The sequence below is a fragment of the Xenopus laevis genome, chromosome 2S (assembly GCF_017654675.1).
Source record: "Xenopus laevis strain J_2021 chromosome 2S, Xenopus_laevis_v10.1, whole genome shotgun sequence".
NCBI classification, from domain to species: Eukaryota; Metazoa; Chordata; class Amphibia; order Anura; family Pipidae; genus Xenopus; species Xenopus laevis.
This window is the reverse complement of record NC_054374.1, coordinates 5,401,275-5,427,255: the sequence shown is the minus strand read 5'-3', so window position 1 is coordinate 5,427,255 and position 25,981 is coordinate 5,401,275. Positions and strand designations below refer to the sequence as shown.

The 25,981-nt window shown below is 41.4% G+C and overlaps 1 protein-coding gene across 4 annotated transcripts in view; it reads right to left on the bottom strand.

The window, feature by feature from the left end:
• Positions 1 to 8,449: 8,449 nt before the first annotated feature.
• ankrd13b.S (ankyrin repeat domain 13B S homeolog) overlaps positions 8,450 to 25,981 on the bottom strand; it is a 110,686-nt gene continuing 93,154 nt past the window's right edge. Inside the window, exons 8-15 of one of the 4 annotated variants that reach the window (XM_041583322.1) lie at positions 23,276 to 23,357; positions 19,911 to 19,975; positions 19,387 to 19,520; positions 19,010 to 19,167; positions 17,124 to 17,321; positions 16,651 to 16,811; positions 16,116 to 16,192; positions 8,450 to 9,083 (exon numbers count right to left, since the gene is read on the bottom strand). In XM_041583322.1, coding sequence (XP_041439256.1) covers positions 8,894 to 9,083; positions 16,116 to 16,192; positions 16,651 to 16,811; positions 17,124 to 17,321; positions 19,010 to 19,167; positions 19,387 to 19,520; positions 19,911 to 19,975; positions 23,276 to 23,357 — 1,065 coding nt within the window. In that variant the 3' untranslated portion in view covers positions 8,450 to 8,893. The remainder of the gene's footprint in view (positions 9,084 to 16,115; positions 16,193 to 16,650; positions 16,812 to 17,123; positions 17,322 to 19,009; positions 19,168 to 19,386; positions 19,521 to 19,910; positions 19,976 to 23,275; positions 23,358 to 25,981) is intronic. The other 3 variants (XM_041583323.1, XM_018248790.2, XM_018248791.2) reach the window with 3 other exon arrangements.

The window sequence follows — 25,981 nt, the reverse complement described above, 5'->3', positions numbered from 1 at the left end:
GTGCAAATGCTTGAAGTGGCCACTTTTTATTACACAAGTCCAGGGAACCTTAATAAAGACGAGAGAGTTAATATAAAGCCCTACACATGAGCCCACTGTAAAATTAATGTTCCATATGTTCAGGGTCGAACTGGGGGGTCCACCCCTGTCCAGGGACCCCGCCCCCTACTGTGAGGCGCCGTTCAGGACAACACGCATGAATGCGTACCCAGCGTGCATGTGTGAACGGCGGTACGCATGCGCTGACTGCGCTGCGCGGTGCCAAAAAAACAATTTTTTTGGTGCAATTCCTATATCAGAAGAGGGGTCTGGCCCCACCGGGTTTTTTCCCGGATTCCTGCCGGGCCAGTCCGACACTGCATGTGTTATGAAATGTCTGGAGAAACCGGTTACCCAAAAAAAGTTTGTTAGGACTTTTGCAGGCAATTCCGCTGAAAAAAAGGAAAAGTCGCCAGCGTTTTTGGAACTTTAATGCATTTTCGGCTCACAGGATACGATGTTAGCGACAGAAGATTGCGGAAGATCTAGCTTCTTTTTAGCACTTCGCCTGGTCTGAGTTGGCGAAACAGGTAACGTACAGTAAAATTCGCACCTTTCGCCAGAGCGAAAAGTTGCCTGATGATAGAGTGCAAATGAACGCTAGCCGCGGTCGAATTCATGGGCGAATTCATTCACCAGGCGCGAATTTGTGGCGAATTTGCACGAAAAAAATTCGCGAAACGCCCGCTAAAATTCAGTGGCGAAAATTCGCCGGCGTCAAAAAAATTGCGGAAAAAACAGCGTCGAAAAAATGGGCGCCGGTGCCATAGACGCCGGCGCAGTTTCGCTAATTTTTCGCCGTTTCGTGGGAAAGCTAGTTAAAAAATACACTACCAGTTCCAGAACACATAGTAGGATAAAGGCAGTGCCAACTTCAGTGCAATCACCACCTGTAAAGTGGAAATGTTTTTATGTAAGGGGGACCTGTCGGAAATAATAAGCACAGAGAGACCAGAAATCAATCATGAGGACTGAGATAAAAGAAACAGGCTAAAGCAGTAATTAGCCTAATGGAGGAAGATGATCAACTAATTCACATCAGGAAAGAATCTGCAGCAAAAGGTACGTAGAATGCATTGCAAACATTCCATGAGAGATAAAATTAAAGGGGAACTATTGTGACAATGAAAATGTAATATAAGCTTCCTCATACTGAAATAAGAAGTTTTCTAAATATCATCAATTAAAAATTCTGCATTGTTTCTGAAATAATCAAGTTTATGTTCACTATTCCTCTCTCAGCATCTGTTTCTCTTCATTCTGTCTTCATGCAGCAGTTGGGTGTCAGATATTCATTGACAGTTAGATCCAATATATCTTATAGGGGGGGCTCCTTTTGCCTAGAAGATGTATTAGAGACAACTCCAGACTACTTTTCCCAGCTCTTTTCTGAGCAGAGCAACATCAGAAGAATTTATTTTGAAATGTGCTCATGGATGTCAATGTGGTTGGCAGAACTGACCAGCAGGTGGCACTGTTGTATCAATTTCATTTAATTAGCAGTGTGCAAATAGCTTAAAAACCAGGGGAACTGGGGTTAAACAGAAGAGGCAAGTGCCTCGGGCTCTAAGGTGGAAGGGTGCCAGGCACGTACCTTTTCTGCTGCCTTTCCCTCGTTTGGACCCTTACATCCCCCATCTTGGTGGCGCTTCACAATCCTTTGAAATTGTCGGCGCATACATTCGCTCTTCTGCACATGCGCATAATCGTTCACGCAAGCTCACCAGCACATTCATGTATGCGAGCAAGGGGAAAGTCAATGTAGCCGGCTGGGTTGCCTAGGGTGCCCAGGCTGACTTGTCTTGGAACTGGTCTGGCCTTATGAATACCTATTAACAGTGTCAGACTGGCCCGGCGGGATACCGGGAAAATACCCGGTGGGCCCCGACCCTAGTGGGCCCCTGCCAGGCCAGTCCCCCTCTCCCAAACAGTTTTTAAAAAAATAATAAAAAAAAATTCAGCGCATCGCAGCGGCGTTTGCGCATGCGCGCCGAGCGCCGTTTCCGTTTGCACATGCGCCGCCTGGGCAATTATGCCGAGCGATGATTCGCCTAACAAGTAGGTATCGGGGGCCAGAGGGGGGCCCTGGACACCAGTCCCGGTGGGCCCCGGGCCCCCCAGTCTGACCCTGCCTATTAATATTGTCTTATTAATGCCAGTACTGATCTCTGTGTGTGTTTTTGTTCTAAAGAAAGCTCCCAACGTGCTTTGCCTAGTGATGGGCAAATTTCTCCCATTTCGCTTCGCAGAAGAATTTGCGAATTTCCAGCGAAATGGCGAAAAATTTGCGAAACTCAAAAATGGACACCCACGTCAATTTTGACACCAGTGTTAAAGTCAAAATTTTTTATAATTTACTGCACTGATTCATAAATCAGAGATCTTTTATAGGCAGATCAGAGCATCAATTAGTATTCGGTTAATAATCTCCCCCCTAACTTCACTCTACACTTCCCCTTTAACAATCGTGAATAAATGTGGCTGGCAATGCAATGTATAATGCTTTATAGAAAGCTCTTAAATCCTGCAGCCGTCACTCTCTTGTCAGATATAATCTACTGTGGCACAGCGGGTTGTACAAGGCAAGACTAATAGCTTTGGGCAAACCTGCTGATAAACACATCACTCTATGTAACATATCTGTATCCAAGCTCCATCCCTGCTTCTCTAGTTCTCTATATTTACATACACATAGGTCCACTATTTATATATATTCTTTCCATTTCACACATTTATTGGCTCTGGCTAGTGATGGGCGAATCTCTCCCGTTTCGCTTCACCGAAAAATTCACGTATGTCCCGCAAAATTCACGAAACAGCGAAGATTCGCGAAAAATCGTGAAATTGAAAAGTTCCTGCAAAAAATGTTAATTCTACAGTTTTCACGAAAAAATCGTGAAATTCTACAGTTTTCACGAAAAAATAAAGGAATTCGAACGTTTTCACAAAAAAATCTAGCACTTCTAATGTTTTCACGAAAAAATCTAGCAATTCGAATGTGAAAATCGGAAATTGATGCAAACCACGCTGCGAATTCGTGCCAGGCGAATTTATTAGCCCATCACTAGCTCTGGGGAATGTACAGTTATACATTCAAATGTCACTATTTTTCAGTGATGTTTCCGCTTTTTCCTAAAAATGTAAATTCATTCATTTTTTTGCACTGAAATTTTAAAAAAAAAGTGATCTACAAAGGAAAGTTTTCCAAGTTCAAAAAATTGCTAGAAATCAATGAATAATACTAACTTAGCCTATAGTATTGAATATTAATTAGTACTTTAACCTGATACCGATAGGAATTGGAATTGGTCAGTCCAACCTGACACCAAAAATTATTTTACAGGTTAAAGGGATATTGTTTTTCCAAAATGAATCAGTTAATAGAGCTGCTCCAGCAGAATTCTGCACTGAAATCCATTTCTCAAAAGAGCAAACAGATTTTTTTATATTCAATTTTGAAATCTGACATGGGGCTAGACATATTGTCAATTTCCCAGCTGCCCCAAGTCATGTGACTTGTGCTCTGATAAACTTCAATCACTCTTTACTGCTGTACTGCAAGTTGGAGTGATATCATCCCCTCCCTTCCCCCCCCCCCCCCAGCAGCCAAACAACAGAACAATGGGAAGGTAACCAGATAACAGCTCCCTAACACAAGATAACAGCTGCCTGGTAGATCTAAGAACAACACTCAATAGTAAAACCCAGGTCCCACTGAGACACATTCAGTTACAATGAGAAGGAAAAACAGCAGCCTGACAGAAAGCAATTCTCTCCTAAAGTGCAGGCACAAGTCACATGACCTGGGGCAGCTGGGAAATTGACAATATGTCTAGCCCCATGTCAGATTTCAAAATTGAATATAAAAAAATCTGTTTGCTCTTTTGAGAAATGGATTTCAGTGCAGAATTCTGCTGGAGCAGCACTATTAACTGGTTCATTTTGAAAAAAATTGTTTTTTCCCATGACAGTATCCCTTTAATGTTTGGTGTTATTTTAAGTATTTGATATTCTTTAAACAGAAGCCTTATGCTCTTCCAGCTAACAGCATGCAGAATGTATATTATATTTATCTTTAGTTTAGTAGTTTTCTAGCACCAATCATTATTCTCTATGTTCATTGTATTAAACTGTGTCTGGAACCCCATTCCATTGTATATTTTCATTTGATCCCCAGAAGTACTGGGAGGCCTCTGGCATATTGTAATGTACTCGTCAATCAGGAACCTTGAAGGCATCGGGTACGATCAGACGCACAAGGGAAACCCTGCGGATTCCGCTCTTCACCGACGCCCTTTTGGGGCCCCCGGGCTTTCTGCTGCGGAACCAACAAGGAATTGGTGCGTTTGATAGTAATAAGTCCGTCAAGAGGTACCGGCGAGGATTAGGCAAGAGTAGTCACAAAACAGGCAAAAGGGTTGAGGCAGGCGGCAAGAATTGAAGTCAAAAACCAGGAAATTCCAACAGTAAATATCGCTTCAACAGGGTCTGTCAATCAGAAACCCCCTGAGTGTGGGCAGTTGGGAAGCTCTAACACTGGAAGAAAACACCGGCAAGAGAATATTTGCTGCTTGTGTAACACACGACTGCTTTAAAGGGAACCTGTCACCTACACATAACAAGCTGTATAACAAAAGTCCATTTCAAATTAAACATGAAACATGTTTAGGAAAACATTCATACCTGATGTAAACCCATTTAAAAATCTCAGATGTCAATCTTATTTTGCCAATTTATACCAGGGCATACAGTGGCGTAACTAGAGTGCACTTGTCCCCCCTGCAAAAAAATCTTCAGAGAGGCCCGGCACACTCACATCCCCATACTTCCACCTACTTCCTGTCCCTCCTCTGCCATGCCCTTGCCCTGCCCACTCTCCACCCCAACTCCGCCCACTCCTGACCAATATCCCCTTCCTTACCACAGGTAAGAGAGCGGCTGGGGAGGAGGGAATTTTTTATTAGCAATAGAGAAAGCAGACCCCCCGGTCTAAGCCCCCCTGTTCCATGGGCCCCCCTGCAACTGTAGAGTCTGCTTCCTCTATAGTTACTTCCAGGACCATATATGTCTCACCTGCCATACTTCTCTTCTTCTATTGCTGAAATATAACTCCCATCCTTAGTTGCTGGAGTTCCACCATGATGCACCACTTGCCACATGCCGGCTGTATTGTGCTCCAATGAGTTTATGTCTTTGTGTATGTTTAGTAGTGATGAGCAAATATTTTACCCGAAAATAATGCCCATAGACTCTATTGGGTGAACAAAATTGTCGCGCATCAGAACATTTTGTCGCCCATAAACTTTAATGCAGTTTTCACAGTTTTGCTCATTTTTGGCAAAGCAAAACAGGTCACATTGGCCCATCACTAGCCTTTGGCTTCAATAACATAATTATCCCTTTTTGAGCTTTAATAAGAAATTTGCATCAGGCCTCTCATATTCTCATTACCTCCTTTTAGCTTCACTGGTGACCTCCTGGCAGGCCCGGTGGAAAAGTGGCCCCTGCCCTCCTGGTAGTTTCCCAACTGGGGAGGTTTGTGATTGGAAATTGTCTCATCTCCAACCAGTCAAATACAGATCAGACATTTCCACTGTGATAGCCCTGCAGTGATACAATGGGCAGGAGATGCAGTTGAGCAATCGCTTCTCCCTTTTTACCAATATTTCTGCCAAAGTAGCAAAATTCAGTTCCCCTTCAGGTCCGTTAATCAGATGGCTTCTGCTACTTTGTTTTAGGAATCAGAACCAGCAGTGCAGAAAATAGAACGGCACAGACACTGCTGTCAACGCCAATTCCATTTACAAATATGGCACAGTTTTTTAAAAATACAATTAACTTGTATTGAAAAGTTGCTTGCAGTTACAATACATGTAATATAGCGGGGTCCTGTATAATCAGCCGCTGGTTTAACTATTTGGAACTGATTAAAACACTAAATAATTTCAATCCCCAATACAAATAAAGTGTCACTGAATAAAATGTGTATTTTCTTTGGCACCCAAAAAGCCACCGGATCAGCATTATCTATTGTTGGAGATACCAATCTATTTCTTATGGGCCATATGGAGTTAGCTCATGTGTTTGTGATTTGTTGAAAGGGCAAGCAAACATAAAACAATGTAAGACAGTTATCCTTAGAGACGATTCCCACGTTCAATAAGTAAAGAAAACTTGAATTCCATTAACAAAAATATGTAAATTCAATTGGCCGTGACTCAAAAACAAACAGGACCGACCTTTGTGTGTTCAGCCCTATGTATAAACATTTGCCAAATGAGACATAGCAGTGTGCCAAGACTACATATTAGGGCTTAAATGCTATATAACTCAGATGGTGATTTCACAATTAGATATCAACTAGTGATGGGCGAATTTATTCGCCAGGCGTGAATTTGCGGCGAATTCCCGCCGGTGAATAAATTCGTGAAACCTCAGCGAAAATTCGCATGCGTAAAAAAAAAAACGGACGCCGGTGTCAAAAATGGACGCTGGCGTTAAAATCGAGACGCCAGTGCCGTATAGCAAATTTTTCACCGGTTTGTGAATTTCGCGTGAAATTCACAAATTTTTCGTTGAAGCAAACCGCCCCAAATTCGCCCATCACTAATATCAACTTCCAATTAATTCTGATTTTCAGCTCCCATTGGTACAGGTATGGGACCCGTTATGTGAAAACCTGTTATCCAGAAAGCTCCGAATTACTGGAAGGCTGTCTCCTATAGACTCTTTTTTTATTCAAATAATCCAAATTCTTAAAAATGTCCTTTTTCTGTGTAATAATAAAACAGTAGCTTGTACTTGATCCCAACTAAGATTAATACTTATTGGAGGCAAAATCAGCCTATTGGCTTTATTTAATGTTTACATGATTTTCTAGAAGACTTGAGGAATGAAGATCCAAATTGAAGAAAGATCAGTTATCCAGAAAACCCCAGATCCCGAGCATTCTGGATAGCAGGTCCCATACCTGTATTTGTATTTTTTAGTGCATCGTCCGTTGTTTTTTTTTCTTCATCTGTACCATTTAAATTTGTATCTTTTAATCATTTCTATGACGTTCGTGACTTTAGAGTTTAGTTGTGGTTTCAAAAACTCCTAAAACCACTGAAACCTTTATTAAAAAAGGTATGGAGATCCAAATTACAGAAAGATCCCTTATCTGGAAAACAACAGGTCCTGAGTATTCTGGATAACATGTCCCATGGCTGTACCGATATATCATTTAGTCCCATGAGAGTACCTTGACTTACACTCTTACCACTTTATAGGGAATCTGCTGTAAATGGTAGTTTCCATATAAATCTATGTGTATATACATTATATATGTCGTTTTATTGCTAATGTATAACCTGCTTTTACTGAATAGTTTGCAATCCTGAATCGTTTATGAATGGTTGACTCAAATCCCGAACTGTATCCGAATCCTAATATGCCTATGCAAATGAAGGTAAGGAATGGTTAAAAAGATGTTATACTTATATAACGAATGTAGTGTTTTCCATTTTGTGTAACCGAAAGTCACATGACTTTAAAGGTTTGGATTTAGTTTGGCCAGGCACTTGGATTCAGCTGAATCCAAACCTGCTGCTCAGGGGTGTAACTACAAAGGAAGCAGACCCAGCGGTTGCAGGGGGGCCCAGGCAGTATAGGGGCCCCATGAGGACCTAATTCATATACAATTTCAATAAATATTGGTCAAACAGGTCAATCTCTAGACATTTTGGGGGCTGAAAAATAATTTGCTGTGGGGCCCAGTAATATCTAGTTACGCCACTGCTGCTGCTTGAGTCCGGCATCGGGTCGGGTACCCACGGAATACCCGCAAATCGGTCAGGTTTTGGTCAGAAAATACCTGCTTTTGTGACCATGCAGGTAGTCTATGGGTAACCGTCTGGGTACCCGGTTAAGATGCAGGACTTTGTCCTCCCACCCTACCTAGTGCTGTAGGCAATTTTTTCATCCCTTTCCTGCAGAATCATCGAGGGTTGGGTTCAGGTTGGGTAGAGGTTCTGGTAGGGGCATGTGTTGGGTGGCGGGTGTGGGTCGGGTTAGAGGTCAGCTGGTCCGGGTCAGGCATGGATCTTTCTGACTGGACCCGAGCAGGACCGTCTGCAACTGATTCAGGAATGTGGTGCACCCCTACCGAAAAATAATGGTTATTGATAATCTTATTCTACTGCAGAACCTGAGATGGTAAAAAAGCCTCTTTATAGGCATGATGATTAGGCCTATGTATTCATTATATTGATCCAGCTAAGTGAAGGCTTTATTGATCCAGCACCCCAATATCAGTAAATCCTGCTGCTTGAAAATGTCCCCACTTGTTCCAAGAAGAGTTAGACAGAGTTAGGCTCAGTCTATGATAATGATGTACTATAATCCCAATAACAAACACACGGACACAAAGGGAATTCACATTTCTTTACCCACAAGTAGGTGCCATATTAGAAACATTGATCAGTTTGCTGATGAACCACACAAAAAAAAACAACTTTTGGGCCTTGACGTGTAATATAGTAGTTTTGCCCCCAGGGGCAAAGGGATTACACACCAAAGGAAACAAGTATTGTTATTGGGGAGTATCTGTATCCATTGTATGGTTTGTGGCAACTACTCCTGGTATTGTGGCTGTAAGATTGGGCTGTAGATCAAATGATAAGTCTCTAGTGGTGTGTGACCCTTTCCTCTGGCTCTTGCATTACTCATGTGTATCAGGAAGCCCCATCTGTACCTATCACCAATCATAATTAATCCTTTATTTAAACACATGTAGAGCTGTGGCTTCAGGGTGAGCCTTTGGGCCGACTCAGTAGACCTCCTGGGAAGGTTGTCCTCTCTAGGGGAAGTCCTGTTACTTCTCAGTAAGGGAGAGCTGCAGGATTCGTTCCAGTTCTTCCTCTTCCTGCTGCTTCAGCTTCTCAGCTTCTTCCTGCTCTTTAGCCGACAGCTCCATGGCAAGTCTTAATTGCTGTTGGTAAGTGCTGAAGACCCTGCCCGGATCTGTGTGCGGAGGGCTGCGCGGCTGTGTGTGTTGGGGGGTTCTGTAGATAAAGTCCAATACAATCATCATATTTCCAATTTATCTGTTTTTTGCAACAAAGGTGAACAGGGTGATATTCTGAAACAACCTGAAACTGGTATTTAATAGCATTCAAGTTTTTTCAGCTGGTTGCTATGGTCCAATTTACCTTAGCAACTGGGCTGTGGTTTCAATGAGAGACTGGAATATAAATAGGAGAGGGCCTGAATAGAAAGTAATAAAAAATAAACAAAATTGTAGCCTTCCAACTGCTGGGGTCAAGTTTGGAAACTTGAAGAAGAAGGCAAATAATTCAAAAACAATAAATAATAAAAAATAAATGAACATTTGCAAAGAATTGGACATTCTATATTAACTTGTAGGGGATCTAGCGCTTTAATGGCAAATGCCTGTTACTTATTGAGAAGGTGCTTTCCAGCAGTTGGATTTACAAGGTGATTTCCAGTCTGCAAATTCTCTTTTGATCAACATGGGGCTAAAAATCATCATGTATCAGAGGGTTCAGGCATTTCACATTTAAATTAATAAAAGAAGCAGGAAGCAGTTTCCCATATATACTTATATATATATATAATATGTATTAGTTGTTACCCAACTAGGTGGGGAATAGAAGTTGGATGTGGGCTGGGTGGATTGCAAGGGGTGCTTCACCTTCAAATTAACTCTTAAAGGGGATCTATTGCGAAAATTAAATCCTCTGAATGGATAGTTGAGGTGAAAATATTAAAATCTTCAAATATATTTCTTTAGCAGAAATGCTTAGTTTTTTTGTAAAATGATAAATGATGACATGCAATGAGGGTGCTTTCTCTTAGAGACTGTTCAAGCTACTGCTGAATGGGAGTGGCTTCTCACTAGCTATGATGTCACCTAGCAACTAGCAAAGTCCCACCCTCCTCCATGTTGTATAACATCCTCACACCAACTGTTACTGTGGAAGCTCCTTGTGAGGAAAGTAAGGCTGTCAGTTCTGCACATTCTCTCAGTCAAGTACAGCTGAGTGATTGGTAAATAATGTACTGATGTCTAATGTTTGAGGGAGTTTTTTTTGTTCAGTTTGGCTTCAGATATTGTAATCCTATTTGGGATCTTTTCTTCACAAAATATATTTAGCTTTTTAGGTACCCCCAGAGGGTGTGTGTGTAACACTGAAGTCTTTATACCTTATTTACAATTATCAAGATGTTGTTTGCTGTTGCTGACTGAAATTGCTTTGGTATGTGGGGATTATTTCATACTTACATTGCACAAAAATTAAATACCATCAATGTTCAATGGTAGTCCCATTGATCTATTCAGGTAGGTGTTTGCAGAAACTAAAAAAAGTGTGAAGGTTTGATGCAGTCATTATGGGACCATTGTGTCCAGGTCTCACTTTCACACCTCTGTGAATTTCAGCCAACACCTACCTGAATAGCTCAATGGAACCATTGTGATTGGATATCTTTTTAAAGAGGTTCTTCACCTTCCCAACACTTTTTTCAGTTGAGTTCTTTTTAGATTGTTCACCATAAACAAATACTTTTTTAATTACTTTCCATCTTTTACTTTTTACTGTTTTCCCAAAATTGAAGTTTAAAGTTGAATGTTTGTGTCTCTGGGGTTTTCAGTCTGGCAGCTCAGTGATCCAGGAGCATCTGAGCTGTTACAATTTGCAACAATTAGTTGATACAATTAGTTAAAAGATTTCTTAGCAATATATGAGGAATATTAGCAACTATTGTATCAATTCACCTTCCTCTGGATTAGCTGCTAGCAGATCAGTGCAGCTACTTTCACTTACACACAAATGTGTTGATGGTTGAATGCAAGTTTATTTCTCAACCTCATCTACTGTTATATTGTGTTAATTTGAAACTGCAGTAAAAAGGCAGCGACTGTTTTTTTGCAGCTGGTGAATTTGTGTTCAGACACGTGAATTACAACTTTTGACAATGCTTATAATATGGGACTGAATCATCTGTTTCCCTGCCGTGTTGAAAATTACAGGTGAAGAAACTGATGATGTAACATTAGACTTAGCCTACCCAAACTGAATAATCACCCTCCACCTATGGGGCTGGGAGAATGGAGCAGGAAAGCAAGGAGAATCGGGCAGATAAGCAGTATGAGTTCTGAGATAAATTTGCAGAAGAGCAGGGAAAGTGTAGTAAGAATAGGGCAAGAGAGCAGTAAGAATTGGGCATGAGGGCAGAAATAACTGGGAAGATTGTCAGTGAGAATTGGGCAGGAGAGTAGGGAGAGAGTTGAGAATTGGGCTGGTGTATGAGGAAAAATAGTCAGAAGCGCTGTTAGAATTGGGCAGGTGGGCAGGGTGATTTTGGCAAGAGAGCAGGGAGAGTGATTAGAACTGGGCAGGAGCATGGGGCGAAATGAACAGGAGTGTAGGGGGAAATGAGTTATGACCTGCCAATGTATTTTTAAGAAAACCAATTCTTTCCAAAGGTTCTAATGACATTTTCATTATAATTTATTCTGACAATTCAACATAAAGTGACAAATTATCAGTCTTCTACATGAAAAAAGTTGCACAGTACTGATCTGAATTATAAAATCATTTGAACTGAGCCTTCACTTTGTGTGCTAATATGCATTCATAGATCTCTGTGTATTAAAATGAAAGATGGTTTATGCTATATTTATAATGTTAAAAGAAACTGAATGGACAGAATTATAAAAATTAAAGTAGCTAGACACTCACTTTTAGGAGAATAAAGTGTATACAGAAGATACCTTTATTTATTTGTCTATTTGTCTGCTGTTAGACTACAACTCCCAGGAAGCCATATTGTAAATTATAGTTCATCAACAACTGAAGGCTTATTACAAGCTAAATTAAAACACCAAGAAGGTAAAAGCCATAAATAAAAAAGCTGTTGCAAATATCATTCAGTTTCTTAAAAAATTTGGCTAAACTAGAAATGATTATATAGCATGTGGCATTGGCAGCATTGTCTGTGGAAGAAGCAGAATCAGCCTTGTAACAGGTGTTTAGCATTTTATGTAATCCAGGCATGGGCATGGAGGCGAGGGTGTGAAGAGATGGCAAAGGGCCAACAGTCCCCTTGTCCTGTGTGTAATGGGCCCTTGGTGGAGATAACGCAAAGATTTAGCCAGGCACTTGGAGTCCCCTAAAACCAAGGGTGATATTTAAAATGGTTTCCAACCTGGTTCCTTTTGCCAAGGTACAGATGAACAGATAGTGTACAGATATTGAACAGAGCAAAGTCACCTGGTACCTTACAGACTCAGCTTTGCACACCACATGTAGTGTTAGTACAATAATACAACCCCCCCCCCTCTAATTTCTGAACAATTATCTGGACAGCTGGGCAGTTTGATAGAAAAGCAGCCAAACAACAGGACTCCAGAGAACAATCCAGTACGGGTTAGGCAGGAAACATCGCACAGCTTCTGTGCAATAGCGATTCCCTCAATCACGCAACTCAGGAGGGAGGAAAAGTTTAAGCACAGGGAGGTAATGTTTGATGTCGCATCCTCCAAGACTCCGGGTAAGGAGAGGAATGCTGCGCTACCGAGGGCTAACTTAAGAAGCGAAATGCGGTGCTGCCGGTGCCCTGCGCGCCTCAGAGACGCTGTGCAGAAGTCTGCATGTGTTAGGGATCTGCTTTCTGCAGGCTGTGCTGTGCATTCCAATCAGCAGCTCTAACGCTGTTTGTACGCTCCTCACAAGAGCCACAAGCGATGTACTGGGCACATAGTACAAAGCCCCATATGGCAGCGTGAATAGTAGTATGGGGATTACCCTGATTTAATCACTGCCTCCACTGAGTGCACCGGGCAGCACTTATTACACACAGCCTAGCACAATATACAACTAACTGCTCAACTACACCTGTCTGCTCCCCTATCCACAGGCCTTCTCACCCCCTGCAGCACATTTGTGTGCCAGCGCCTGTCTCCCAGCAACCAGCTACACTAGGAGTCCAGCGCACACAGCAGAGTAAGCACAGCTAAAGGGGCCCGCCACACACAGGCCAATGTGTGAGAGAGGGGCCACGAAAGGTTGCCTGTGTCTGGGCTGCCTCTTGCTTGTGCTCTCCCTAGGTCGGGCTTGGAATGAATTGAATGCGCCTTCCCCTTACTCCGCTGCCGGTGCCCTGCGCGCCTCAGAGCTGTTAGGGATCTGCTTTCCCTTCACTCCGATGTGTGCGCTCTGGACAGCGCAACCTTCAGAAAGCAGATCTCTAACACATGAAGACTTCTGTACAACAGCTCTGAGGCGCGCAGGGCACCGGCAGCGGAGTAAGGGGAAGGCGCATTCCATTCATTCCAAGCCCGACCTAGGGAGAGCACAAGCAAGAGGCTTTCTGCAGGCTGCGCTGTCCAGTAAGGGGAAGGCGCATTCCAATCTGTCCAAGCCTGTCCCAGGATGAACACAAGTAAGAGGCTTTCTGCAGGCTGCGCTGTCCAGAGCGCACCCAGCAGAGTGAAGGGAAAGCAGATCCCTAACACATGAAGACTTCTGTACAACAGCTCTGAGGTGCGCAGGGCACCGGCAGCACCGCATTTCGCTTCTTAAGTTAGCGCTCGGTAGCGCAGCATTCCTCTCCTTACCCGGAGTCTTGGAGGATGCGAAGTCAAACATTACATCCCCATACTAGTACATACATACTACTGCTGACTTGGCGCTGCAAACAAGTTTCATGCTCCGGGTCCAGGTGTGCAACAGGCAGCACAGGGAGGTGCGGTAGTGTGACCTAATCTCCGTGATGCCCTCCGTTTGTGTTCATATACCCCACTGATCACAACACCCCACTCGTGGCTTCTAGGTGCCCCAATGATTGCATCTGGCCCAAGACCGACATAGAGGGTAACCCATATTCTATTATAATGTGCTGCGCAGTACAAATGTTCAGAAAAAAAACGTTACAGATGAAACACCTGTAGATAGCCTAGCAACCAATAAAAAGCAAGCTTTCACCTGTCACTCAAAACACGACCCGACCTAGAGCACAGTAGTCTGACGAGTCAGAGAGAGAACACAGAGAGTCAGTCATAAGAAAAACAAAGTATAACTAATAAAGAAAACAAATCTCATAAGCAAACATATTTACAAAATTGACTATTTTCATGAGCTCTACCTGATATTAAAATTTTATTTTCGCGATAGATCCCCTTTAACTGTTGTACAAAGTCCTATTCCTAGCAAGTTTGCAATTGGGCTTTATTATTTTTTGTTTCTGTTTTTGAATTATTTGCCTTCCTCTTCTGCATCTTTCCAGTTTTCAAAGGCAGCCAAAAAAATGATTACTTATCTTTCTTATCACTCCCTTCCCTATTAATATATTGGTCTTTCATTCAAACCACTACCTGGTTGATAAGGTAAACAAAACCCTAGCAAACAGATAGCTGCTGAAATTCTAAACTTGAGACCAAAAACTTAAAGGGATCCTGTCATCGGAAAACATGTTTTTTTCAAAACACATCAGTTAATAGTGCTGCTCCAGCAGAATTCTGCACTGAAATCCATTTCTCAAAAGAGCAAACAGATTTTTTTATATTCAGTTTTGAAATCTGACATGGGGCTAGACATATTGTCAATTTCCCAGCTGCCCCTGGTCATGTGACTTGGGCCTGCACTTTAGGAGAGAAATGCTTTCTGGCAGGCTGCTGTTTTTCCTTCTCAATGTAACTGAATGTGTCTCAGTGAGACATGGGATTTTACTATTGAGTGTTGTTCTTAGATCTACCAGGCAGCTGTTATCTTGTGTTAGGGAGCTGCTATCTGGTTACCTTCCCATTGTTCTTTTGTTTGGCTGCTGGGGGGGGGGAAGGGGGTAATATCACTCCAACTTGCAGTACAGCAGTAAAGAGTGATTGACGTTTATCAGAGCACAAGTCACATGATTTGGGGCAGCTGGGAAAGCAGAATTCTGCTGGAGCAGCACTATTAACTGATTCATTTTGAATCATTCCCATGACAGTATCCCTTTAAATACCTAAATAACTGAAAAGCAACTGCACAGACAGCCTCCGAGTCATCTCCTTTTCTTAAATCCTGCCATCAGTCATCACTGGCAGAACTATAAGGGTCAGGGCACAGGGTCAGATTCAGGGAGATTAGTCCCCCGGCGACAAATTTCCTCTTCTTCAGGGCGACTAATCTCCCCGAACTGCCTCCCGTTGGCTCAAATGTAAATCGCCGGCGAGATGGCACTCGGATCACTTTGTTTTCCGGAAACTTTGGGCGACTTCGGAAAACTAAGCGCTCTCATTGCCATCCCGCCAGCGAATTACATTCTAGCCGGTGGGAGGCAGTTTGGGGAGATAAGTCGCCCTGAAGAAGAGGAGATTTGTCGCAGGGCGACTAATCTTCCCGAATCTGAGCGTGTCCCGACCCTTAAGTGCATTGTATGGGCCCCAATGAGGGCTTATTAATTTGGTTGAACGGTAGGCTGTTAGGCTGGTCCCTCTTGTCAGCTATTGTCAAATGCTTGCATATAGGAAATAACTTTCACCCATGGCTCAGGGTTCAAGATAATTAAACAAAAACACCAATATTTTTTTTACATAATGGGAAATGAAAGGTAAAGGTTGATAAATATAGGGGAAGGTGGGAGCTTCAAACATTCATTTTGCATGAACCACAAACAATATATTGCCTAGTTTAGCCAAAATGCGATTTGTAACATAATCTAATGTACTGGCTGTGAGCAGTCTGCTATAAATTGAATTGTAACATTTGGTTCTGGTCAAGCAATGCCATACCATGATGCCAGGCCAACCCTCTACTCCTTAGTCTGTTAGTCTATTATCTGTTATTACTTGTTTATACTGTATAGCAGGTTGGAGGAAGCTGGAGCACCGGATACCCACTTACAAGGAGAACATATAAAATGAATGGTAGCACTGAGCTACAGTGATGCCCAATTAACATGATATACTCCCATCTTCCTTCTTATACTTAGAGCTTTTGCATACTCTTTAAAATAATGAAAATAATGCTTCTGTTATACAGACCAGGATTAAAGTGCCTTCACCCCACATCACAGAGCTATTTCTTACCCACCTTTCTCCTTTCCGCCCTCCACTGGATATTGGGTGAGTTCCCGGTTTGCTGTTAGTCAAAGCTTCCCAAATTGTAACCTACAGAGTTAGAAGAGACAACAACATGGCTTAATAACCATAACTGGACATTCTAATGCGACCCGACTCTACAGTAGATAAGGCCAGCACCAGAAACGAAGCCTATTGTTTATAATATTATGTTCTGTATGGCAGCCCTATCAAGTCTAACACATTCTCATGCCTAGAAAGCAGAAAGTCGCGCTCCTCTAATCAAAGAGAATGAGATTGTTTGACTTGTTTTGACTGGAGGAACAAGTAGCAGAGATATTGAGGAGGGACATGGACAAATAGCAATGGAAAGATGCCAAGCAGTGCAGGTTATAGTGGGATGATTCAGAGATGGAATTTTAGATACAGAAGATGACAATCTCATCATCATCAAGTCAAGGTTTAATGAGAATCTCATCATCATCAAGTCAAGGTTTAATGACTTAGTACCTGGGCATTTGGTATTGGGGTACTCCTTGGTATCTCACCTGATCGTACTCACTGCCGGCTTCTAACAAACTTTGCTGGATAGCAAACTGCAGCAGGTCATCCTCCTCCTCCCGCATTGTCTCCCTATAACTCCCCACCACACTGTAGCTACGAGGTGCTTCAAACAATGACTGGTCCATTTCACAGCCTTTGCCTGAGGCTGCAAAAAAAAAATCCAAATATACAAGAATATTACTGTTCCATTTGTGCAGATTAATTCTGTGGATGAGATGCAGCAAGGTATGCAGAGCACTTAAAATCGTCATGGAAACAGAACTTTCTACATGTGCTTTTTGGAAAAGCAGTGGAGGTGAAGGCCTGCAACATCTGTCTGAAATGTTGATGTTACTCATAATACTTCAATTACTCTGATAGTGACATGATGCATGACTAATGGTATTTTTCTCTGTTGTCAACCCATCCCAGGACCTATTTGACTCTATGAATTTGCCTTGCTGAGCCTGACACATACTGTTGGAAGCCCTCTGTCCCGTGTCCCCCTGATGTGGCATCATACTTATTGAGCTGGTGCTGCTAACACTGCAGGAGTCGCTGCTCGGAGAGGGGGCCTCACTGCTCGGACTCTGGCGCAGCGATGACACAGGCTCGTCGCATCCATTCAAGTTACCAAATGTAATGCGGGCGTTCAGGATATGGAAGATGGGTATTTCTGCAGAAATATAACAATGAGTGTTGCCAAAAAAAATCGATTTTTTTCTTCAATTTACAGTATTTAATGCAAAAATAAGGTGAGTAGGAGCATTTGAGAGTACAGAACCCTGTTCTTTGCTTTTACAATGAGTGGGGGGAGCAGAGGAATGGATTTATTCTAAAGACTTCCATTCATGATGAACCTTGCACCCCCATGACAAAGAAAAGAAAAGAAGATAATCCCCAAATCTGGATCGTGTGGTTGAACCAAATGGACGTATTTCTTTGTTCACCATCGCAATGTGTATGGGGCTTAATAAAATAAAGCAGGAAACCACCTTTAATGTATGTATGTATGTATGTATATTTCTTTTTGTATAGCGCTCCTTGAGGGCAAAGCGCTGTACAGCAAAACAATAAATTAGTAGTAACAAACAAGGGGTCATTGGAATAAAAAGTAACAATAAGTGCATTATTAGAAATACAATTCACATAAATATAAAAAATAGAATTACAATAGACAAAATGCAGATTCTTTAGGAAAAAGGATCCAGCTTGAGCTGAAATTGAGTCAAGTCCTTTTTTTGAAAGAATTCTTTAGAGGGGCCCAGTGCACAGAGATCATTACCCAGCCCCTGCACCCCCACCTACACCCACTGCACACATTTATCTTGAAAGGTCAGACAGTGTTTATACACTTTACTTAAGTTTATGTCAAAAATGGGAAGATATATGTGTTCATTTTAAGAATAAAATGCTACAATTAATAATGTTATTGACAAAGGTCAGGTGTCTACAGCCATTTCTGTTGTCTCTGTCAGGGAGAAGAGGTATGTGCCTAGGACGCAAAGAAGTGGGGGCACCAAGCACGTAGTTCTTCTTCACCCACCCCTGGCCCTCCGCTGACTCTGGTGTCCGGATCCCCTCTGTGCGCACTCCTTCCCCTCCGCACATAGTCATAGAGCAGCCCAGGGGAGGCAACAAGGTTGGCCTGGGCCAGCTATAGAAAGATGGGGATAGGGTGTTTGGAACTTTATTCGATCTTTCGGGTAAGAAGGATTACTAGGCACTACATTCTGTAGGGAATTAACCAGCTGAAACAAACTTTAAAGGAGAACCAAACCCTTTTTATTAAAATCCCCTACCCTACATAGATCCCCCTCCCTGCTCCTCCCCAGCCTGGGTGTTACCCTGGGTAAATGCCCCTAACTTACCCCTGGTTGCAGATTCAGGGCATCAGAGTTCTCAGGCGCCATTTTCTCTTCATTAATCCTCAGGTCTTCTTCAATCACTTTGGCAATTTCCACGGCTTTCGGCGCACGCGCAGTTGTTCGGGACCCAAAAATGACGCCAACTGCGCATGTGCTGATTCGCCGCTCTCTTCTCGAAGATTACCGAAGAGAAGAAGATGGCACCCGTTAACTCTGATGCCCTGAATCTGCAACAAGGGGTAAGTGAAGAGTTAGGGGCATTTACTCAGGGTAACACCTAGGCTGGGGGGGGGAGCAGGGAGGGGGTCTATGTAGGGTAGGGGGGTAGGGGATTTTAATAAAAAAGGGTTTGGTTCTCCTTTAATGCTTTAAATAACGTTCTTGGGAAAAAACAAATTTCTCTTTCCTAGACATTACAAGCCCCCAGGCATAAACATGTCAATATCCTCCAGAAAGATCAGCACAAAATCTGTTTCTTTTAGGAAAACCCACTCACCGATTTTGACGGGGAACCCTGGGGGTAGCCTGAGAGTTATAAAGTCACGGAGTTTTGCAAAAAGTGCATTGCTTATTGCCATGAGGTCGATGATGGGGGCAACCTGTTCAGACAGCGACAGTGGATGGTCTTCACACAACCATAACTTGGCTTTGAACCTGCACATCAACGACAAGTACAAAGACATGTGGGAAACGGAGAACATGGAGAGTGGAGGTTCCCTTTTGTTTGACTGTGAAATGTGTTTCTTCTAAGGAACAATTTCCTGGATAACATTCTTTAAAACTGCCTGTCCTTAATACAGTCCTACTGTAAATCTGCAGGGCTGGAGTCTGACTTCCAACTGCAGTCATCATTGGGAATAAGTTCCAACTTACTTCTGGGTTTTGGTAGTGAGCTCCATAGGCCTCCCCATATCCCGATGTCCCAGCTCAAAATTTGGGTCAAAGTATTCATCGGGCGTAATGGCTGTGGGATTTGTCTGGCTGAAGGTCTGAGTGATTAAAGTCTGCTAATAAAACCACAGATGCAGCAATTATATATATATGCTATATATGGACATACAATATAACAAAAATCGTAGGTACAACCTCCTTTATCAAGTGAGAACACTTCATAAAGGAGGTTGTACCTCCGAAAAGTTGTCTTTGAGATCTAAATAAAGCACTTATGTTTTAGCACAATTGCTACAAGTGTGTGCCATCCTACTTCTTTCACCATATGTTGTCTCAATTTGGCCTTGTTTAGCTCAATCTATAATATATTTAAATTTAAGATTCGTTTGTGACTGTTTGAAGCCATCTTTCAAATACAATGATATATAGATGGACTGGTTAAAAAAAACCAAATAAAATGACATAATGTAGTCATCAGAAGAAAATCCAGAAATGGTCATACTCACCCCATTGTTTGGTCCAACATGCTGTTCTGCTATCCCAAGGAATGATTGTAGAGGGGTTTTACTGCCTGGGGGTAAAAATCAAAGAAACTCTTAATCCTGAGCAACATTATTACAAATAAAAATCCCAAATCTACCAACTACCGGAAGGTATCAAATGACACTGGAGTAATTGGACACATGTATACAGCCAAGGATTCAATGATCAGTTTAAGGTCCCTCGACAGGTGAACCACCATGAGCATTGGGGAATTCCTGGAACTGCTACGTGTGCCTCTTTCATTGATTGACATTACCATTTATGACACATTATGGTCCCTTCTATTCTCATGTCGTAGGCCTTATACTGTACCTCCCAGGTTCTGCCCATTGCTTCCTTTTTCATTTACTTTCTGAGCAGTTCTGTGATCACGACCACCTGTCTCTATATTTTATTTGTATTCTTTCAATTCTGCTCCTAAGAGTAAAGTGGAGAGCTAAATGTTGCTTTATTTATATCTACTCATAAAATAATAAAGATACGTATGTATGTTTCTTGCTGACTGTCTTATTTTGGTGAAAACTGCTAATGCAGTTGTTTTCTAACATGTTTTTCAATGTAAACAATGATGATTTCTGTATAAATGATGTATTATCCCAAAACCTTACCATTTCACTGAACCTTAGCTACAAGAGATGGGTTTTGTATCTCATTTGTGTGTTCCAACTCATCTCTTTAACATTATTTCATAAATAGGTAGAAAGCTATAGAAAAGTAGATAGATGATGATGATGATTAAGATAGATAGATAGATGATGATGATGATTATTAAGATAGATAGATGATGATGATGATGATTAAGATAGATAGATGATGATGATGATTAAGATAGATAGATAGATGATGATGATTAAGATAGATAGATGATGATGATGATTAAGATAGATAGATAGATGATGATGATGATTAAGATAGATAAATAGATGATGATGATGATTAAGATAGATAGATGATGATGATGATGATTATTAAGATAGATAGATAGATAGATGATGATGATGATTAAGATAGATAGATAGATGATGATGATTAAGATAGATAGATGATGATGATGATTAAGATAGATAGATAGATGATGATGATTAAGATAGATAGATGATGATGATGATGATTAAGATAGATAGATAGATGATGATGATGATTAAGATAGATAAATAGATGATGATGATGATTAAGATAGATAGATAGATGATGATGATGATGATTATTAAGATAGATAGATAGATGATGATGATGATTAAGATAGATAGATGATGATGATTAAGATAGATAGATGATGATGATGATTAAGATAGATGATGATGATGATGATGATGATGATGATTGATTAAGATAGATAGATAGATGATGATGATGATTAGGATAGATAGATAGATGATGATGGTGATTAAGATAGATAGATGATGATGATGATTAAGATAGATAGATAGATGATGATTAAGATAGATAGATGGTGATGATGATTAAGATAGATAGATGGTGATGATGATTAAGATAGATAGATGATGATTAAGATAGATAGATGATGATGATGATTAAATAGATAGATGATGATGTTTAGATAGATAGATAGATAGATAGATAGATAGATAGATAGATAGATAGATAGATAGATGGATGGATGGATGGATGGATGGATGGATAGAGAATGAGGACCAGGCCACACTCCATATTCATGTTTAGAGAGGTAGAGAGAGAGAGAGAGAGAGAGAGAGAGAGAGAGAGAGAGAGAGAGAGAGAGAGAGAGAGAGAGAGATAGAGAGATAGATAGATAGATAGATAGATAGATAGATAGATAGAGAGAGATAGAGAGAGAGAGAGAGAGAGAGAGAGAGGGGGGGGATGGATGGATGGATGGATGGATGGATGGATGGATAGATAGATAGATAGATAGATAGATAGATAGATAGATAGATAGATAGATAGATAGATAGATAATGAGGACCAGGCCACACTCCACATTCATGTTTAGAGAGGTAGAGAGATAGAGAGATAGATAGAGAGATAGATAGATAGATAGAGAGAGAGAGAGAGAGAGAGAGAGAGAGAGAGAGATGGATAGATGGATAGATGATAGATGATAGATGGATAGATGATAGATGGATAGATGATAGATGGATAGATGATAGATAGATAGATAGATAGATAGATAGATGATAGATAGATAGATAGATAGATAGATAGATAGATAGATAGATAGATAGATGGATGGATAGAGAGATAGATAGAGAGAGAGGGGGATGGATGGATGGATGGATGGATGGATGGATGGATGGATGGATAGATAGATAGATAATGAGGACCAGGCCACACACCACATTCATCTTAAGATGCATGAATAACCTGTCAATGATATCTGTATAAATGGTACTTATTGATGTCATCAGTTATAATTAACGCTCAAGTCACATGACTCACTGAAATCCCCATTACCATCATCCATTACCATTATAAAAGAACTTGAGCTTTAACCTTGTGTTTTTATATGGTCATAAAAATTCCGTGGTGACTTATATCGTTATATTTTTATTACAAGTTTCAGCTTTGTACACGTGACTCAGAATTTACTGAAAATATATCAGGTTCTGAAGTCTAAAGACACTGGTAGCTAAAACCAATGGCCTTGCATATTGCAACAATAACATCTGTGATTGAAGGCTCTACTAGTAAGAGCATTAGCAACAGTGACCATTCTGCTCATGGAACTTCAAGGTGACTTCTAACATTCTTTGGAATTCATTTCTATAAGATATATGTTTTGTTTCAGTTGTGGTCCAGCAGCTGGTTTGAAGGTTAAATAAGTATTTTAAACTATTTAAACTGATATCCACTGTTTACAGCAACAGCAACACTTGGGGGCACATTTACTTAGCTCGAGTGAAGGATTTCGAAGCATTTTTTTGGCTACTTCGACCATCGAATTGGCTACTTCGACCTTCGACTACGACTTTGAATCGAAAGATTCGAACTAAAAATCATTGCCATCGTTAAAATCTACCGAGCACCAATGTTAGCCTATGGGGAAGGTCCCCATAGGCTTTCTAGGCAATTTGGGACCGAAGGAAAATCGTTCGATCGATGGATTAAAATCCTTTGAATCGTTCGATTCGAAGGATTTAATCGTTCGATCGAACGATTATTCCTTCGATCGTTCGATCAAACGAATTGCGCTAAATCCTTTGACTTCGATATTCGAAAGATTTAACTTCGAGGGTCGAATATCGAGGGTTAAATAACCCTCGATATTCGACCAATAGTAAATGTGCCCCTATATATCACCCATTGGTTTACCTTAGCTACTAGAAAAATAAATTTTATTGGACATTACCTTTGCTCTTCCCTTTGTGCTGGTCTGATAGATGTTCTGTGCGGGTTCTAGTGATTAATTCTACATTGGAAGCGCCATACACCTACAGAGAGAATACAAGAGAAAGAAGTCAGATTATCGGGGCAATATCTCTCTGTAGCATGCACTAAATAAATTTTTATAATGCTTGCACACAAAAAAAAGAAATATCAAAGAAATATCATGTTTTTTTCCTCAGACTCCCCTAATCTAGTCTATGAGGAAATGTGTGATCTAGCAAGAACATCGAAGGTAGAGATACTTACGTGTTAGGTCTGCCTGGTCTGTTCCACCTAACACGTAAATATTGACTATTTTGTACCTTGGACCAGGGTCGGACTGGCGCAGTCGGGGGCCCACCGGATTGTGAACCTCGGGGGCCCCGTGCGCATGCTAGTGCGCATGCGCGAACGTCAGTCCCAACGCGCGCATGCGCAACAGCACCAATCAACTTTAATTGCCATTCGGGGGCCAATCTAGGACTGGGACTGGGCCGACGGGGGCCCAAGAGGGCCGGGACCCACTGGGTTTTTTCCCGGTTTCCCGCCAGCCCAGTCCGACACTGCCTTGGACGGGTACAGGAGCAGAACCTTCAGGATTAAAACTATTTTGGGATAAAGATACCACAACCAGTAGGAATAAAGTGACTTTACATTGAAGGTAGGAATTCACCGAATCCACTATTTTGGATTCGGCCGAATCCCCAAATCCTTTGTGAAAGATTTGGCCCTAAATTCTAATTTGCATATGCAAATAAGGGATGGGAAAGGAAAAAGTGGGAAATAACATTTTTTTACTTCCTTTTTTTGTGACGAAAAGTCATGTGATTTCCCTTCCTGTCCCTAATTTACATATGATATTGGGATTTGGATTCGGTTCGCCCAGGCACTAGGATTCCGCCAAATCCAAATCCTGCTGAAAAAGGCCGAATTCTGGCTGAATCCCAAACCGAATTCTGTATTTGATGCATGGCTAATTGATGGAGAAGTAAACCCCCATAAAGACAAAAGCCACACACACTGAGCCCCCATTGCCCCCCTTCTCTGCTTCCTCCCTACATAGTCTATAACTAAAAAAAGTGTTCATGGATGTAATGCTGAGTAGCACAGCGAGTGACGCTCATGGACGCCATCTTTAGTATCTTCAGATCCTCTTCTTTCCCTTTAGTTTTCTACAGAAATATAACGGCACAAATGCAGTTGTCGCTATTACAGTACTGACTCCAACTGTGCATGCAGCGGAAAGCTCCGTAAATCGCTGAAGGGAAAGATAAGGATCTAAAAATGCAAAAGATGTTCCCTTTAAGCTGTGCACTTGTGCTCGCAAGCAAAAATTTGGAGGCCAGCGCACACAACAAATTGTGGTGCGCATAAAGAATTTTGTGTGAAAATACAGACTTTTGCATTTATTCTGACCTATGCACACTGTTTTTAAAAATGCGTACACACATTTAAAATGTTTGCACAAAATATATTTTTTCTACGCACCTAACTGAGAAGGAATTAGAGGCCAGGAATTTGACGGAACACTCCACCCATGAGCTCAGCCTCCATACTTAACAACCCCTTTGGATGTTGCTCCCAGTGGCCTCAAAGAAGGAGCTTATTTTTGAATTCCAGGCTTGGAGACAAGTTTTAATTACATAAAAACTAAGTATAGTGCCAAGTAGAGCCTCCTGTAGCCTGTCAGTCCACATAGGGGCTACCAAATAGCCAATCACAGCCCTTATTTGGCACCGCAAGGGACTTTTTCATGCTTGTGTTGCTCCCTGACTCTTTTACATTTGAATGTGGCTCACGGGTAAAAAAGGTTGGGTATTCCTGCTATAAACTATACAGGGAGGAAGCAGGGAGGAGGGACAATGGGGGCTCAGTGTATGGGGACATTTCTCTTTACAGGGGTTTAGTTTTCCTTTAAGGGCATGATTCAAAAGTAGCTGAAAAAAATACAATGTGGACATAACTATCCAGAGATGTAAACCGACCCATGTCATAAGGATGATAATGATCCAGTCCTGGATTTTATTAAAGGGTTGTTTCACCTTAAAATTAACTTTCAGTATGTTGTAGAATGGCAACCTTTCAATTGGCCTTCATTTTTTCTTTTTTATAGTTTTTGAATTATTTGCCTTCTTTGGACTATTTCCAACTTTCAAATAGGGGTCTGTTTGTTTTCCCTTCCTTTAATTCCTCCCTTGATTTTCTTCCTTTAGTTCCCACCCCATCTCTTCCACTGATCTAGGCTGTTAAAGGACAAGGAAAGTGTAAAATAGAATAAGGCTAGAAATGCTGTATTTTGTATACTAAACATAAACATGAACTTACTGCACCACAAGCCTAATCAAACAAATGATTTATGTTTTCAAAGTTGGCTACAGGGGGTCACCATCTTGTAACTTTGTTAAACATCTTGGCCTGAACCTGACCCTGCACATGCTCAGTGTGGTCTGGGCTGCTTAGGGATCGTCATAAACAAAGCTGCTTGAGTTCTGCATGGCTGGGAAGTAAGGCGGGGGGCTCCCCCTGCTGTACATAAGTATGATTGTTTCCCTGCAGAGCAGTTAGGGACCGTCTGACAATTCCTATCCACAGCAGTAAATGAAGGGAGAATTTCACTGCATACAGTCAGGTTTCTTATAAAAACTGTACATATTTTTTAATTATATATATTGGAGAAAGGTTTATTTTT